The sequence below is a fragment of the Amphibalanus amphitrite genome, unplaced genomic scaffold, assembly GCF_019059575.1.
Source record: "Amphibalanus amphitrite isolate SeventyFive unplaced genomic scaffold, NRLGWU_Aamphi_draft 001122F_arrow, whole genome shotgun sequence".
Taxonomy (NCBI): domain Eukaryota; kingdom Metazoa; phylum Arthropoda; class Thecostraca; order Balanomorpha; family Balanidae; genus Amphibalanus; species Amphibalanus amphitrite.
This window is the reverse complement of record NW_024882616.1, coordinates 192,240-209,571: the sequence shown is the minus strand read 5'-3', so window position 1 is coordinate 209,571 and position 17,332 is coordinate 192,240. Positions and strand designations below refer to the sequence as shown.

Sequence of the window (17,332 nt, the reverse complement as noted above, 5' to 3'; positions counted from 1 at the left end):
TTCAAAAATAGTCGTTCTGCCGTATCTTTCAGTGCAAGGTGCCGTCGGTCATCCCCGACGTTACGTCACGCCGGGGATTGCCAGGTTTTCCTACTAGACTTCGACGCCCCCTGTATGCACCTATAGGGGGGGAGGGTCGAACGGTCCCCCTCGGTGTTTTGCGAATATCTCGCGCAAAAAGCGGCCAATTGCGACGAAACTTTCAGTACCTTATTCAATTTTGCACATCCCCTGAAAATTTCATGACCCGACCCAGATGACCTTTCACCTGTGACCTATTTCTCAAGAGATTATTGGTCAGAATCGCGATTCGGCGTATGTCGGCTCACATTTTCCGCGCGTTTGCAGTCTTTTTGTGGTTTTAAAGTTCAGATCAGATGTGTGAAATGATGTTGGTCCCAATTCCCATGCATTACGGTGGGTGTCAAGGTCACGTGAAGGTCAGGTCAGGTCATTGATCTTTGATGACCTTGACTGATCACTTTTTCGATTCTTACGTGTACCCTGGGTAGTTTTTGGAGGATATTTCGAATTTAGCACCCTTTTGAACACTTACGAAGTACTTTTGCCTACTGGTTGACCTGACCTGATTCGACCTGGCCTAAATGCCTAAATTCATCATCTGCGATTAAAAGCAACATGAAGTTCGTGATCAGCACCCCGAATAAAAACCTCACTTTACGAAGTTCTGATGTAGATCCCGTAATTCCCGACTTTTGGGTCATTAACCTGGCCTGGAATTCGGGGTTATGTAACCTTGGGGCTATTTTCTCGTGGAGGGGGAGGAAAAATTCACCGCTGCACTTCTCCCCCCCCCCCCCCCCCCCCCCAGTTAGGACCGCCCACTACAACTACTTTTACTACAGCGTTCCCCAAGCTGCCGGCCAAGCCCTGTAGAGGGCGCGCTGACACTGACTGGTGTCGGGTCGGACAGCCTCGCCCGCGGCAGGACGGCGACTGGCGCAGTCGGCGCGGATCCGCCGAGTGTGCGCGTTTGGATAGGTCCTACGGAGGGGTACCACACGCGTCAGCACGTGATCGGACTGTCGGTTGAACCAGTGACCCACCCGTCAGAGGTGGACTTGGCTGGATTGCTGATAGCTCGGACAAGAAGTGACTGTAGTCGACTTCTGACTTTCGGAGCAATTGTGAGGAAATACGCTTCAAAGCTGCTGCGATGATGTCCAGAGTAGTGTGGCTCCTGCTGGCGGCAGCCCTCTTACAGGCAGCAGGTGAGTCAGGCGCGGAGAAAATGACTATTGACTAGCACCTTCACCTGCGAGTCGTGTTAGGCTATTTTCAGTTTCCTCTGATTTTCCGGTCAAGATTGCGGTCTCTTGGCAATCGTGATGCATCTTTCAAACTAACCAACATCCTCTACGAGGCCGGTTTTTCCGACACAGCTTTACCTACCGAGCGTTTAGCCGCCGATGGGCCCGTTTCAGTTTTTGTCGGGTTTTGTAGTGCAATGTTTTCGAATTGTAGGTGGAAACATCCGTGCGGTGGATGTATTTTCATTCTTTTTCAGCGGGACCATAGCCTTGCGGTACTGTTTGAGCGTTTCGTTTTCGCGTTTGCCTTTCATCCAAACTATTTAGTCGATTCCGTGCAAGTGTCTCAAGCTGGACTGGACTTTCAAGTCAGACTACTATGGCTATTGGCTACCGTAGTCCGAGGTCCTAATATTTACAGCAACTCACTGCTCTAGCAATTCAAGTCATTCTAGCAATTACCCGGAAACCATTTAATTGTGCATACGGTCATGACTGAAAGACTGCTGATGAAATAATGTGGCTAGCATACCTAAGGCGCAGGTCTACCTACCTATATAAATCGGTATATAGGGCCTTGTATAAATCATTCCTCGGCCTCGAGCTTTGAGGATAGTGGAGGTCATACCAAAGTTGAAATGTTTAGTCGCAAAGGCATCCAGTCGACCACAATGAACGTTAATTATGGAAATAGAAACCACAACCGCCGTAATAAATAGTAAACACATGCTGGAAGGCTGGAGGCCCACTGCACTCTACCTCAAATGCATGCAACGTAATTTTTTCATCCGATTACATGCACCAGCACATGGATCTTTCCTCGTCTTTCCTCGTCATGCAAAGGAAATGCTTGGTCAAGGAAATTTGCTGGCATTTTGGACCTGGCGTGGCTGGTTTGAGTCGATACGTTTGCTTCTGTTGCGGCCCGTTTCCTTGGCTACTGACCTCAACGGAGCCGAGCAGCATGTCATGCCTTGCTGCAGCCCAAATGGATTAGCCAGTGCGGCCCAGTAACCGTGGACACTGGACGGGTCAATGCCCTTGCGTCGTATAGATGGGATCGGGTATCTATGCATTTATACGACGACTATGCATTTGACTGCTTTACTTTGCTTTTACTTTGGTACCGGACTGCTATATCACCTGCATCAGTTGAAAGCAACGCTACGACGCACCCAAAGTCGTCTTTTTCCTGTGCCCAAGATAAAAAATGTTCCATAATCTATACGATAGTACGAAAATGGGCTTTTAACATTTAATACGCTTTGTCGGATGACGACAGTGCATGTGACAGCCAAAACCGGTTTTCATGCTCGCCTTGTTGATCCGACAGAGCGCTCGTGCAAAGTGGACGGGCACGTTGAGCTGAACTTTAGAGTGCAGCGGTCGGCAGCCAGGGGTCATGGGTATGCCCTCGGCACAATAAGGCCAACGACCTACCAACAACGAAATCGACCGCTGCATTGAGGGGCTGCTGTTTATAATGCAGCCCTGTTGTCGACTCATGTTTGGGCTACATGCAGGTTCTAGGTAAAACAGCAGTTTATTCTGTCACCCGTCTGTGTCTCACTCTCCTTTCCTTTTTCCTTCCTCCCTCCTCTCTCTCTCTCTCTCTCTCTCTCTCTCTCTCTCTCTCTCTCTCTCTCTCTCTCTCTCTCTCTCTTTCCCTTTCTCTCCGTACCCACAGTAGGTACAATGAAGACTCGAAATATATCTTCTCATAGCTCCCACAAATTCCCTCAATTTTACTATTATCTGCTCGTCCATTACCTAGACCAGTCGACCCTTGTGTCCCTCCCGCTTCATTACACCGATCAGCCATCCGAGCCCGGACCCACCCCGCCGTCGTCTGTCGCTCAGCTGAGCGGTCGGACGTCTGGACGGTGGGACGTCGGTCTGATGCTCCGCCGCTCCTGTGCTGGCTCCGGCCGAGTTGCCTGACGATCTAGCGGCAGCTCCATGCGCCCGGAGGGCCGTGTCTATCGGACGGCGATCGCACCGCGGCGCCGGGCCTCTCACACGACCGGCGGCGTCTCACATTCCGCGCCAGAGCCGGTGAGAAGACCGGGCAGGCAGACACGCGGACGGGTGGTCTGTCCTCTGAGCCACCGGCCGGTGGCGGCTGTCACTCGGGTTTTTTCACGTGACACCTCGGTTCAAAAGAGGGAGGGGGTGTGTGGTGTAAGGAAGGGGAAGGATAGCGGCTCTGACGTGTTCGGCCTTGGCGACGTGAGGGTCGCTGCTGCTCCAGCTGCCGCTGATCTGTCAGCTGCACCGTCGTAGAGCTCTGCCAGGCTGAATTATGCTCATAAGAAAGTGCATCGTGCAGACTGCAGTGGCATCGAAGGCTGACGCTGTTTTATTTCTTGATGAAGAAAATGTAGCCGGAAATTGCCGATTCGTTGATAATGTTTCTCGTTTTTTAGCTTCCTAGAGCCTCACCATCGAATATCGATCTCTTTTTTTAAACTGAGATAAATGTACCTTGAAGATCGTGATCAATCCGCCGTCTCTCTACGTCTATCCCTGGTCAGCGGGCCGGCGCGGTGCCCGCCCCCTCACTCGGACCGTGGTACTGCGGCACGCCTCTCCCATCGCTCTCCCCGGCCCACCGCCGTCTCAGGCACGACAGGACCGCACGGGGAAGTCATTTGCGCCCGGGACCGAGCCATACAGGAATCTGGCAGCATTTGGCAGCCGTCGGTCGTCACTGAGCAGGATAGCCTGCGATGCGTCGGTGTATTTTCTTCTCCAATTCTCTTCGTCGTAGCTTTTGATTCTTTTGCGTTCTCGTCTGGCATAACTTTGACATGTTTTTATGCGGATTTGTTTTATTTACACATAAGCTTTTATCTTAAGTTCCTTACATTCCGAGGAGCAGTTTTTATGCTAACAAGGTCTCGGAGACTCTGAGACGCTACAAATACGATCGTATACTTGATTTGGCCACATGTCACACCCGACCACTAACGACCGGGGCCCATGTGAAAATAAATAGAACACGGCCAAACGACTCTGCTGCCGTGTGAGAGTCTCGGTCGGCCCGACCACAGCGCAGCCTCTCTGCCTGGGGCGCTCGTATACATACACAGACCGCAGCTCTCCCACCGTATATACGGGCCCACCCTGCGTCCGGTGACCGTGACGGTGGCCGTGCAGCGCCCGTGACGGCGCAGGCGGGGCGTGACGGTGAACTGCCGCTGACCGGTGACGTCACATTACGGGCCGTGATGCTGGCTGTGGTCGGACCGGGCTCGGCAGAATCGAGCTGGGAGTCCGCCGGGCTGGTTGGCGGTCAATGGTTGTTTGAACTGAGTTTGGCGAGTAGGTAATGGGTGCAGTATGGCGTACAGTCGGCGCCTCTCCCGTCGGGAGAAGAGAGCAGTCCATGGGATACATTTCCCCTTTTTTACCTAACTAAATTCAAAAGTGTGACTGGTCTTCATGTTGCATGGATAGTGGATAAACGTCAACCTTGGCTTTATTTAATGCTACATGCCTTGCCTAGAACAGACTGTGAGCCCGCATACGGCTAAAGAATAATGTTTGCTTTGAACGTTGCATCCCACATCACGTGGATGATATCCGGCCCGGGCGTTTCTGGTTGCCTAGCATTCGTATTCAACAGCGTCCGCTGAAACCGACCTTGACTTTGGCTCTGAAATGCAGCTGGTGTATCACTAAGCGTCGTCTGCTGTTCGCAAAAACGACCGCAAGAGCCAGAGCGGCGCTTATCGCGCGGCCGCGCCGCTGCGGAGGCCAGCCGGCGCGGCGGCGGCCGCTGAGGCGCGGCTATCATTCAGCGGCTGGCAGACAGGCTGTGTGGCAACGCCACGCAGCAGGTGCTAATAACGAATGACTGCGCGTGGCGGAATGTGCGCCAAGCCGCCGGCCGCTGCCAACTGGCACTCGGCGGCGCCGCTTCTGCGCGGGCGCCGCGTCACTAACGATCTCCGGCTCTGACGGTTGGGGAAGCACGGTGAATCGCTTCGGCATCTCCGTTGCCAGAGACTTCACGTCTCACTAGAGGAATGTGTGTTTCGGATCACCCAGTCCGACACTGGCCGGTTTGGCCGTGTAATACACGTCTGGTGAGTCGCATTAACGGACTGTAGATACGCAGCTGCTTACCAGCCACGGACGTGCCTGCCAGTATGATTCGATCAGGTTCTTCGCACTCATCAGAATTTCAGAGTCGGATCAAAATGTGCATACTTGACTCGCCTCCGACGGCAGACACCGATTGCGTGAGTGTTTGGAGGGGTCAGCGGCAGGCCAAGTTTACCATTCGGGACATGAATCTTCTTAACGATTCTTCTAGCATGACGCAGACTGCTGGCAAGCAACACAAACCGTCTGCGCTAGCCACAAACTACAGACTTATTGCCGTCTGCAGTCGGTGCCTGCAGGCAGTCTCATTTGCACCAGCCGTCTCGGCTCGTCGTTCGGCCGCGCGCCAGCCCCACAGGGGACAGAGAGGGACCAGCGCGGCGCCGCCTCTGGCGAAAACAGTCCGATTGGCGGCGCCTGGAGGCTACAAAAACGTGTCGGGCAGCAGCGCGCCGCTGATATCCCCCTGCTGGCCGGAGACTCAGGGTCGAACCGACTGCAGGGAGGACGGAGAGACTCCCTCCTCTCGGCTGTGGGGTAGGGCGGCTGCAAGAAGGGTGACTGCGTCTGGGTGGTCCAGGGCTGTAACCCTCGCCCAGGACTGTCTCTGTGAGCGCATTGCACTGGTATGCGTGAATCAGGCGGGGAGAGCGAGATGCAGGCATTGGAAGGCCGTGTCGGAGATGATTTGTGGTTTTCAGATCTAGACTAGATCCGATCGCTTCCAGACCCTCCTTGTGTATGCCGTTAGGATCAGTTCAGGTGTGATCACTGGACTGTGAAGATCCTGGCGCCGAACGGTATCATCTGTGTATGATTGTAAGGATCCTGAATAGCATACCAATGGACAATGGTCTTAACCTATCGGTTTCGAGAACAGAAGTAAAATGAACAAAAGAAAGTGAAATACGATTCATTTCGTTCATATCGGTAAACAAAACTGTATACAAAATTAACAGCATAACGGTAAACAAAATTTAGAGGGCGAAGATGGGCTCCTAAGTTGATTTATTCCCCCCTCCCCCCCCCCCCCGGTGAATTACATATATCACATCACTGATCCAGATATCCACCTTTGCGTGCTTCCTACTAGCGTCCAGCCGCTGAAGCTTCGATCGCCCTTAGCGCCGCTGTCCACTGTCCATTGTTTGCCGCGCCCACGCCGACCACGTGACCGCCATCTGGGACTACAGCACCGGTCACGTGACGGGACAGTTCGACGGGCATCGGCCTGCTGGGCGGGTCCGATGCCCCCTGCTTCAAGTGGGAACGGTTGAGCCGATCGATACCCGACTGACAGGCGGCTGGATCGGCCCCACCCTGGCGCCGGCCAGCCTGGCACAACGTCGGACGCGACGGACCCTTCGTCGGCGCCGACTGGACGGGGGAGCGGCCCGAATTTCAGACGGGGATCGGGCTCCGACTCGGTGGAGCGAGTTTGTTTTGGAAAGGGGTCTGATTCGGAACTTCTCCGCCCAGTGGTGAATGGAGCTGAATTGGAGCTGATCGCCGAACGCTTATCTCTGGATCTCTGATAATGTCGCGGATGGGCCGTATCTGAACACACGTTTCATCGCGACCACCCGGCGACTTTGTGCGCCGATTGGCTGTCACTCATGGCCTCTGTGCGCTGATTGGCCTCTTGTGAGCGCATTTCAGCCCCGTCAGGCACGGAGAACAGATGTCACTGTTTACCCGAAAGGCGACGCCTGATGCGCCGAAAGCTGTGTTCTGAGGATGATCATTTACAATCATGGTTTGACTCATAAACTTATGACTTAGCATGACTCAATATCTGGTACCAATTGATTTCACCGAGTTTCAAGTTCCCATGGTATGACTGAAGGGATGTTTCAATCTCCCGGGAACCGGTTGGACTTGTTGACCTCACAGACTAGAGGTTAGGTGTGAGGAATCTGCAACCATTCTTACGTTTTCCTTCCTTTGAAAACAAGTACACTTTGTCCAAATATAAAACACCATCCTCACATTTTACCTGTTGATTTTTTAATGTCCTTGTCCTTCTTGTCCATAAACATCGTATACCCTACCATGTGTTTTCTCAACGATGCAAGTGTAAGACTGAGCACACAACAAGCGTTTCCAGCGCTTTATTTTCCTGGAAGCATGCGTCGCAGATCGGTTCGCCGCTTGGTCGATGGACTGAACAAAAGACGGTGGGACCAGCGGAATTTTTATGAAGCACGACTTGGTTCAGGCACCCGTAGCGCACCCGGCAATTTTAGAATGATAAATAGACGGGACGTGGAGCGCTTTGAACTTGGCCGAAAATACCCTGGTCACTTTATGGAGACGATCTAACTTCGTTTCGAACTTATCTTATCGCCCTATCCTGGACAGGTTATGGTGAAATGGGCGTATAGGGTCTCTTTTGAAAGGCATCCCGGTCGGGGAGGTATTTCTCAGGCAGCTCTGACGAATGCGTGTCACGTCTTCGCGCACAGTTTACCGAGGACGCCCCAAGGACGTGTCTCAGACACTACAATTTGACGCACGTGCTACCAGACCTTTTGTGATGGAATCCAAAAGTAAGGGAGACAGCTGAATTTAATTAAATAGAACCTGAAACAAGTGACTGAATAGGACTTCTTCATTGTTCAACTGCGTGTGTATAACTTGAAACTTTGGTGGTATTGTCAATATTGCGTCACCGGGAAACAATGATTGTAGTGATCTAGCTTTTCCTATCCGACTTCCTCCTTGATTGTGCAGCGAAACATGCATCATGACAGCACTGATTACAACGCTGTCCTCAAACTCCAATGGCGTGGATACACCACTATACTCAATTCCTCCACCCAGCCTCCATCCGGCGGCCACACATGCTCGGCTCAGCAGGGGTGCTTGTCTCCGCTCCCTGCAGCCTTCTTCCTCCTCCCTGCGCTCCGCGCGGCTCCCCAAGGCCGGCTCGACGCGTCCATGCGGCCGCAGTGTGGTTCCTCGGGTGAGCGATGAATGATGATGCAGCAGACGACGGGAGGCGGACGACGACCGCTACCACCGTTCAACTTCAAGCGGACTGTGGGAGAGTCATGATGTCGGCTACCACGGTAGGGCTGTCGCTGTCAGTGAGAACATAATATCGGCTTGCACAGTAGGAAGGTCTGTGAGAATGTAATGTCGGCTACTGCACGGTGCCAGACAGTCTGAGAATGTAATGTCGGCTACCACGATAGAGCAGTCTGTGAGAGAGTGGTGGTCTCGGTCATTGCCACCAGTTAAGCTTCGTCGCCACTGTAGAGAGGCTTAAAAGCCGAAATTCCAATAGCGCGCAGGCGAATAATGACGACCGTTAGACAGCGCCACAGGATGACCAGTTTGTGTATTAGACGGTGCAATTTTTTGTCACTGATTGACATGAGACAAATCCCCAGTGAGTGTGGTATCTTCCCTTATGTTTCTGGTCATCGTCTTACCAAACCATCAACTCGTCTTGAGCGCCAGGGCGTCATCATATCGCACTCAGCACTGCATAACCTCTGTGAACCCGGCAGGTCCGGGCAGTCCCGCTAGCTGCGACCGTTCACCCTTGGCCAGCGTTTGCTGACCGCAGTGTCTGCTGACGGCTAACCGTTGTCGAACGGACGTTCATTGCTGATGGTCAGCTGCTGACTGCTGATCTGACCCCTGCTGACATAGTGGCCACTGACTGCTGACAGACAGCCGACAGGATTCAGCCGGTCAGCTCGGTTGCACACAGTGCATATAGATTGCACACAGCGATGAGAAAAGTTTCCGCTGTACGGTGCCAACAGTGCCCACGGCTGTAATCCTCGCCAGTGAGCTGTGAATGTTCTGCACTCAGGCATAGAGTCCAACGCCAAGCATTGTGGGTAAAATCCGAAACTGTTTCCAGTCCATAACAGCGAGAGATAATAACAATGGAGCTTCTCGTAATGTCCTCTTTGCTTGCGTTTTGAAGGTCATGCTACTATATTTACCTACATAACTAGGTTGTAGCGTTTTTTTTTTTTTTTTTTGACTTTTCAGACCGAAATTCATCGCCGATGAGCTTTTTTTTCTAAACCCCTTTCGTGAGCGTGACGACCGCCGTGACGTGTCCCGTGACGGCCAGTGACGACCCTCCGGCGCCGGACCGTGACGTGATTAATACCACGGTGTCCCGTCGCGTACCGCCGACAGCTGGTGCGGTATGTACGGTACCTATTAAACACGCGTGCGTTTCCTGATGCGCTGTGGATGCCGTATGAAAGCCGGCACCTGGTGTGCCGAGTGCCGCCTGTCAGTCGTCCCCGCCCCCATCAGTCATGGGTTCATCGCTCCCCCATTGTTGACCGGCAGCAGAGCGTATAGGGTGAAGGCGAGGAGGTGAGGCGCGCTGTCAATCATTCGGTAAAAGGTGCACGGGTGATCCGTAGCAATTCTAGTCATTGTCAGGCAGGGGTACTTGGACCTTCCGCTTTATGGAGTTGTTATTTCATGGTTTTTGTTCTTCTTTCATTATTTAGATTCCCGTAGCCGATGGTTTATTTACAATTCCTTATTTCAACATTTTTAGTTTTTATCTGCATACATATTCGGGCAATTGCCGAATTGTTTAGACGGAACCCCTCCGTATCCGTTGGATCGCTCGATGTGGCGACTCGTTTATGCATTCCGCACTCGTTTACCCTCGGTGGTCCGTTTGCTTTCTCGGACGGGCCCCAGCTATAACCAGTGGAGCTACGCCCCTGGCGGTGGGATGCAATGCTGCCTGGGTCACACTGTCCGCCCACCGGGGCTGGCACCGCGTCAGGGAGGGGCCCTGGGGCGAGACTCAGAAATCACACGAGCTAGATCAGAGTGTGACAGGCGGGGCCGTTTTAAAAGCAAACACCGCTCTTTCACAACTGCTGATGCTGATAAATTTGGTACTGGCTAGCCACGTCAGTGTTGTGTTTGCTGATAGACTGTGGAATGTGTGGTTTTACGTCATGCATTCGTCACGTATTGGTTCACAAGTTTATCATGTCGCTAGCCAAATGAAAATTGTTGTTGAGTGCTCTCGCGAGGAACGTATTTGTAATTTTTTAAAAGAATATTTCTGAAGCGCTTATTTTATTTTAGATGACAGTATTGAAATGCCGCTATAGTTTTCGTACAGTTCTGCAAGATCACCAGTCTTTGACTGGCTGCTGTTTATGCAGTCGCTTCCCAGTTGCAGAACTGCGAAGAACTGAATCATGAGGCCCCGGTGTCTTAGAGAAGCCTCAGCTTTCACAAACTGTTTACCCATTGCGCTCTTCACAACAGCTAGGCCTTCCCCAGTCTCGTGGAATCGGAGACAGATGATGCGTGCCGACGGGATGATTGTCGATGCCTTTGTCACAGCCCCCCTCGTCTCCGGCCGTGTGACGAATTACGCTCAATACCGCACGAGGCGGGGGTGATATGTACCCTGCCGTGCATTATAAGCTTTGAGTATGGCCCGTTAGCTTTGTCCTGCGTTTCATGCAATTGTCCCGGCACGCGTGTGGTATTTGTCGGTGAAAATGAATTAGGTTCTGGGCGGCAATGGGGACGTGTGTGCATGGGAGGGGAGAAAATTACGGCGATATGGAATTGGGAGAATTAAGGGATCAGAATCGTTATGACTTTAGCGGCCACAAAGCGGTATCCAAGGATAATGAGTAATTATATAGATGCGACTGCTGCGCGGTTAAGCCATGCATCCCATATTATAAACCGGCTTAGTTGTGAAACTTCTGTATATTGACGTGTCTTCGGTGAAATATTAGGGCTGATGGCGGTGAGTGTAGTCAGTATACAGGCGGGGGTGTAAAACCCGTAGCCGTAACGGCGCCTGTCTTTATGATATACGGCTTTTATGTTAGGTGCTGCTACGCTCCGGACTGAACCGATAAATGTTTCCATTATGGTGTTCTCGAAGGCAGAAGACGGGATTTCCAGTAACATGACCTCATTAATGTGTTTGACCTGTGACGCCAAGCCATGGTGTACAACACCTCCGTCGTCCACATGACAGGTATCTTGACGATTTGAAGCCATATCTACCGCGGATGCCTCGTTCTGTAATCACGACCATGGCCATGGTTGACAGTAACGTTGACCGTAACAGTGGCTGGAATTAGTAGCCACTTGTGCGTAACGGTCTTCTGTATACCATACCATAAGCGCCCTCCTGCCTCTAGAATTAACGGAGAAATATACGGCCACTTGATTTTGACAACTCCCAAACGAGGCTCTCATCTACTTACCCACATAATCGCTCTCAATTTGGACTGATGGTATGTGGTGCCTCCCGTGAAAGCATCCTTAATACGTGACGATCCATCATCCAGCTGGGACAAACCCTCCCTCCCACCCCCACTCATGAGAATAGTTGATAGGACGTGGTCCCAGGCTTCATCGCATGGTTCGTGGTAATTCTGTCTGGCACACGGGTGGGGCAGGGGCCGCCGCACGGTGCAGCCGGCGGTGGCGGTATACGACGCGTGCCGCCTGCCGTCAGACATGTGCCGGCCGTGTGCCGTGTGGGAGGTATTAGAGCCGCTAGAGAGCTCCCCTCGCGGACCGGAAACAACCCGCTCCCCACGGCCACCGCCCTGTACCCTTCCCCTCCCCCTCCTCTTTCCCTTCCCTTCCTCCCGCCGCAGATCCGGGAAATCAATATCGCCACGCGTGGTCCTGTTAGTTTTGGCCGCGCCCCCAGACATGGTGGTGCCTCCCTTCGCGCGAGAGGTGAGCTGAAGAGAGGCTTGGTATGCCGAGGGAGGTGTTCACGAGGAGAAAGGGTAGCACAAGAGCTTTGATGTGAACGAGAAGGGCACTTGGTAGTTAGTGGTCTCTTCTTTCCTACCCCTGATTGGCCGGAAGTAGTAAGTGGGGCGTCACCAGACACGTCGGATCGACCCCCGCGGTGAACGATGAACCCTGAGACGGAAATAACACCCTGCCCTACCTTCGTGCGCTGGGTCTGACGTCCCGGCTCGATAAGAAATTACAGGTATTTGGTTGTGAACGGGAGAGCGATGAGAGGTGTCAGGTTCAGCTCATGCCACATAGCTTCGACGGATTTTGGTGCTGCTCTTTGATGGTGACTGATGCCGATTTATTCGAGCTGTGCTGAAGAAAAACTATAGCTGCTAGGTTTTATCCTAAAAATTATCTGAGTTTGTTAGGTAGATCCGCAAGAAGTTAGCAATGATGATTCGGGCTACACACGATACAACTGGAACGTCAACATGCGATCGCTGCTGACGATAAATTACCACACTTCTGTGGAATCGACAGTTCAGGCACTGCAAATAGTGGTGTTTATGACATTCCAGACGTAATGTGCCGTTTTTTTAACATTCCGTGAGCTGCGTGACGTACTCCATTAGAATAGTCAACGGTACGTGTATCCGGACTCTGGTCAGTGGTCAGTGCCATTGTCCCTTTACCCCCCCCCCCTCCCTCTCCTCTCCATCCGTCGCGTGGCGTCCCGTACCGTCCCTCCTCTCTGGGACGCCGGCAGTTGGCAAGTCCCGTTTTTGCGCGTGGCGCCTGCATTAGGCTGCATTGTGTCGAGCCATTTGGTAGCAGACACGTCAATCGAGGGCTGACAGTGCCGGGCGCAAAAACGCCACTTTGGAGACGAGCGATCTGTATCGCGGCGCCGCAGAGCGACGGGTGTGAGGTGCCACAGTGCCACACAGCCCAGCGTTGTTTGGCGGATGTCCGGTGGACGGGACGACACACAGGACTGACGGCAGGGACACGGGAACTGACGTGGGGGGGGGGGGCAGGGCACTGGGGCTGTCCAACAGAATAAACAATAAACAGTTTGTCAAAGGATGTACGGCTGCGAACAAATCAACCCCTCGAAAGCGTTATCGGGCCATGGGTCGCTTATGCTAAATATGTTTTCCGTTATATTGAAAAGCCTCCCTAACGTTACTGATCTCTGACACTTATTTATGGTAATCTGCATTGAACTCCCTCAGTTCTCAATCTCATCCACCAGTCACGGTACACGGAGTCAGTCCAACTCTGGCGTTCAATATACACAGAGGTCAGATCGGCAATGGATGTGGTCTGCTGCGGTCTGTTGTACAGGCGCCGCCCGGTTATCCTTTTATGGCTGCCGTCGTGCAGTGACTGTATAGCCCAGATATAAACATTTGACGTGCGCCTCCAGCCGGTCTCTGCTCTAAACGGCAGCGCATCTCTCCTTATATGGACATTGCACGGCGGTGGGCCTCCGACGCCGGTCCAGCTTCGTGGTCTGGTCAGAAAGGAAATGCTCGTACCTACTCGTTGAACATTACAGATTTGTCATGGAATGTCGCATTTCATAATAATGGACTCCATACCCATGGATCAGCCGGCAGCGGACTCTGCCTTTCTGGAAGCGTGTCTTTAGGTATATGTCGCTTTACTCGGCCTTATTTGAGATGTTATTCAATCCCGAATGTGGGGCAATGTGTTGCCGAATGCCGCCTGTTGCCCCATTGTCGCCCGGTGTGAATACTACCCGAGATCTACTGTGAAGCGATGTGTCCCCGCCGCCTGTTGCCCCATTGTGAACGTCCCACAGCTCACAGCTTCAGGCGTCACCGCCACATGACATCCCCAGCACCCGCAGCACGCTGGCTAAATGGTGATGGCGCCCATCTTTTATTCATGCGGCTTTAATTAGGCGAGTGGCGAGGCGGCTGCTTCCACTCTCGCGAGGTCATGCCAAGGTTGTACGAGGCCGAATGTCGTCAGGGGTCACTAGACACATGCTGAACGGTGAACCTCCCGCAACTCATGCGGACAGGCGTTGTCGATAGAATACATCATCTTCGGTTGGTACTTATTCATGCCATTTATGATACACAGGTCATTTCACGTTTACTTGTGAAAGCAGCAGTCAGTCCCGTCGCCCGCATAGGTGACGGGATGTATTGTGCTCGTTATAGTTTGATTTACGGCACTTAGCGTTTTCAAATTGTGATCACTGTCAATATTTCTGAAAGAGTTGAAATGGTTAATGGGTTATGTTAATGTAGGGGAGAGTGGGGAAAGACGCCCAGGGTTTGACTATGTCATATATTATTCGAAAATGACGATCGGAAAGCCAAAACTTGGAGTTTCAACGGAACCCGACATCATTTTTCTCCAAAAATATCGCACTTTCGTGCCTGAAATATGATAACTTTTTTTGCTATTAAGCATTTTCCTGAAGAAGTGAAAGGGGGCATCTTACCCCACAGGGTGGGAAAGACGCCCCCTGTCGTTGGGTAAGATGCCCCCTGCACTATAAGTGACATAAATAGGCACGTAAATCGCCTGAACGAATCAGTAGTCCCTTCGATCCTGCTGTAGACACCAAGCGTCATCGTAAGGGCCCTCAAAAATAGTCGTAAGGGGCTTCAGAGGTCATCGTTAGGGCCATCATAGTCCAGCGTGGCCAAACAAGCATCCGTGGTGGCGTTCGGAGACCACTGTGGGGCCCTTATAGGTCTTTATGATGCTTGAGGGCCCTCGAGCCCATCGTGGGGACCTCAGATGCCAGCGCGGCCCGTGGAGCCAACGTGGGAGCCCTCAAAGGATGTCGTGAGGGGCCCTGGAACCAATAATGGGGCCCACAGAGGCCGTCGTGAGGGCTTTCAGAGTCAGATGCCGCCTAAAAAGTCGCTGTGTGGGCCGAAAGACCGGCAAGGGGAGCACCCGACCGTACCGGACTCTCAATAGTCCCAGATCGGCTTTTGTCTCTCATCACAAGTATGTAATAAATGATTTGACGGGCTGCTTGAAGGACAGCCTACGGATTTAGGGGGGGGGGGCGTCTTTCCCCATCAGGACAGGGGGCATCTTACCCCAAGGTACACAAGTAACATTAAATCATCACCATTTGTTAGCCATAAAACTAGACCCTGAAACAAACTGTTTGGGACACAGTACACGCATGTTAATGTATCACGACTATAGCAAGGGACGCAAAAATTATCTACCTTCTTTGATATTTACAATGTTTTGACGCTAAAATATTTTTTGAAAGCAGCAAATAAAAAACATGCAATCACCAGCCAGCCGTTGCCCAACTGAGCTTCGCAAATTTTTGTGCAGTTAACAAGGCATGGCTTCCGCTATACGCTAAGAACATTAATTTCCAGCTTCGATGCTTTGTTTCCCCGCTAGAGGGGGTGGGGCGTCTTTCCCACCCTGGGCATCTTACCCCACTCTCCCCTATGCTCTTGTGTTTGCCTTCGTTATTGACTCATAAGTTGTATAGGTGACTCGGTGGACGAGTGGTGTGACCGTTTGTTCGTCATGTTGCCTTTGTCTGCCCCTCGTCACGTCACTGTATCCACAGCTGACGTGGAGGAACTCCCCCTGATTCTCCTGTTCATGGGCCCGCTGCCAGCTCCTTCAGTGACTCACACTTCGCGGTGGGACGCTCTTCCGACACTACTGGCACGCCCAGAGTAATGTGCCATACCGAGTGCCGTCACCCAGGCACGCGCTACGCCAGTGGTCTTCCCTAGCTCGGCCTATCACCGTTCGGCGCCAGCTATGATCGAAAGTGTGCTCTCGCCGGCGCCGGCGCGGCGTGCGCTCTGACGCGCTCCAGGCGTCCGTGATGTCAGACGCGTGGTATGAGGCAGTGAGATAGTGAGATAGTGGGCCAGGGTGCCGCACAGCGTCCCTACACATCGGGCCGGCGACTTCACCATCGTCACCACCATCACCAAGGACAGCAGCATCAGCACCAACATCACTACCGTCATTTACACCATCATCACTATCATCAACAGAGGCAGCAGCACCATCACCATCATTATCATCCCCATCACCAGCAAAGAGAGCAGCAGCACCCTGCTCCGTCGGGCGCCACCCACATGTGACCCAGCACTCAGCAGCCTCGACCTCCCTGCTTGAGGTCCCCCGCGTTGGTCCGTTCAAACCATCGAGGGTCACACGACGCTGCGACGCTCGACACAGTCATCGCCTTTCCGCCACATGTGTTCCATGGTTTCCTAGCGACAGCTGTTAGCTGCGCGGGGGGGGGGGGGGGCGAGCCGCGAGTCACGCGGTGCACAGCGTTGCAGTTGCAGCGTCGATGTGGTTCCCCGCCGGGGTAACGGTCGGTTTTCCGAACCGCGGGACATTTGGTGGCCGAGGAAATGAGCTGTCGAGTGTTGCGGCCTCCTGCTGTGTCCATGGCTCCTGTGCAGGACGGATGGTGGCTAAAATAATTCATGCGCCTGCCGTTTGTGGTCCAGGCGGGTGTTCCATTATTTATTCATTTCTTACGGTTAGCATAAATCATGTAGGGCTGGCGTGCGCCGTGCAATCATGCAAGAACTTATCCATACTCTTTCAACTAGGGGAAGCGGGGGGAACACCGCCACTGTGGGAAACACCGCCACCCCATCTGGCGGCGAAAGTATGAAATGGAAAGTGTAAAAATCCGTTATTTCCTATTAACCGAACGAAGGTAAGCGTCTTCTGATTTGTGTTCCGATGTTTCAGTGTAATGGAAGCTCAATGTGGGCATTTAAAGAAAAATGCTCATTCTCTTATAAAAATTCGATGAGTTGGGAGCACTTTTGAATGTCTTTAAGTAGAGACTATTTTGATTTACTTGATTACATCGAAAAATGACTGATCGGCTTTGTCCAGGAAGATTGATTTGCTTGAACCTTCTAGTACATTCTTGCCGCTGGCGATTTTTGCTTGTGATCACTTATTGGGGAACACCGCCACCCCGTGGCGGTGTTACCCCAATTGAGGTTGCGGTGTTTTCTGTTCGTAGCGTGATAAGTAATTAAACTCCAAAGACACACGTTTATTTATGTTCGTAGATGTTCCCAATTCGGGAATAAGCAGCTTATTTGATTTTTTACTTTATATTTTTCATGGATCCCGACCAAGCACTGCTAGCTGTATAAAACTGGCAACCAGCTGGTGAACCTATACCTATTTAGGTGTCCATC

General features: G+C 52.3%; 1 protein-coding gene across 2 annotated transcripts in view; it reads left to right on the top strand.

Moving 5' to 3' along the window:
- Window positions 1–898: 898 nt before the first annotated feature.
- The window catches only part of LOC122370319 (protein amalgam-like), a 32,225-nt gene continuing 15,791 nt past the window's right edge, over window positions 899–17,332 (top strand). The window contains exon 1 of one of the 2 annotated variants that reach the window (XM_043345801.1): window positions 899–1,232. In XM_043345801.1, coding sequence (XP_043201736.1) covers window positions 1,178–1,232 — 55 coding nt within the window. In that variant the 5' untranslated portion in view covers window positions 899–1,177. The remainder of the gene's footprint in view (window positions 1,233–17,332) is intronic. The other variant, XM_043345800.1, reaches the window with a different exon arrangement.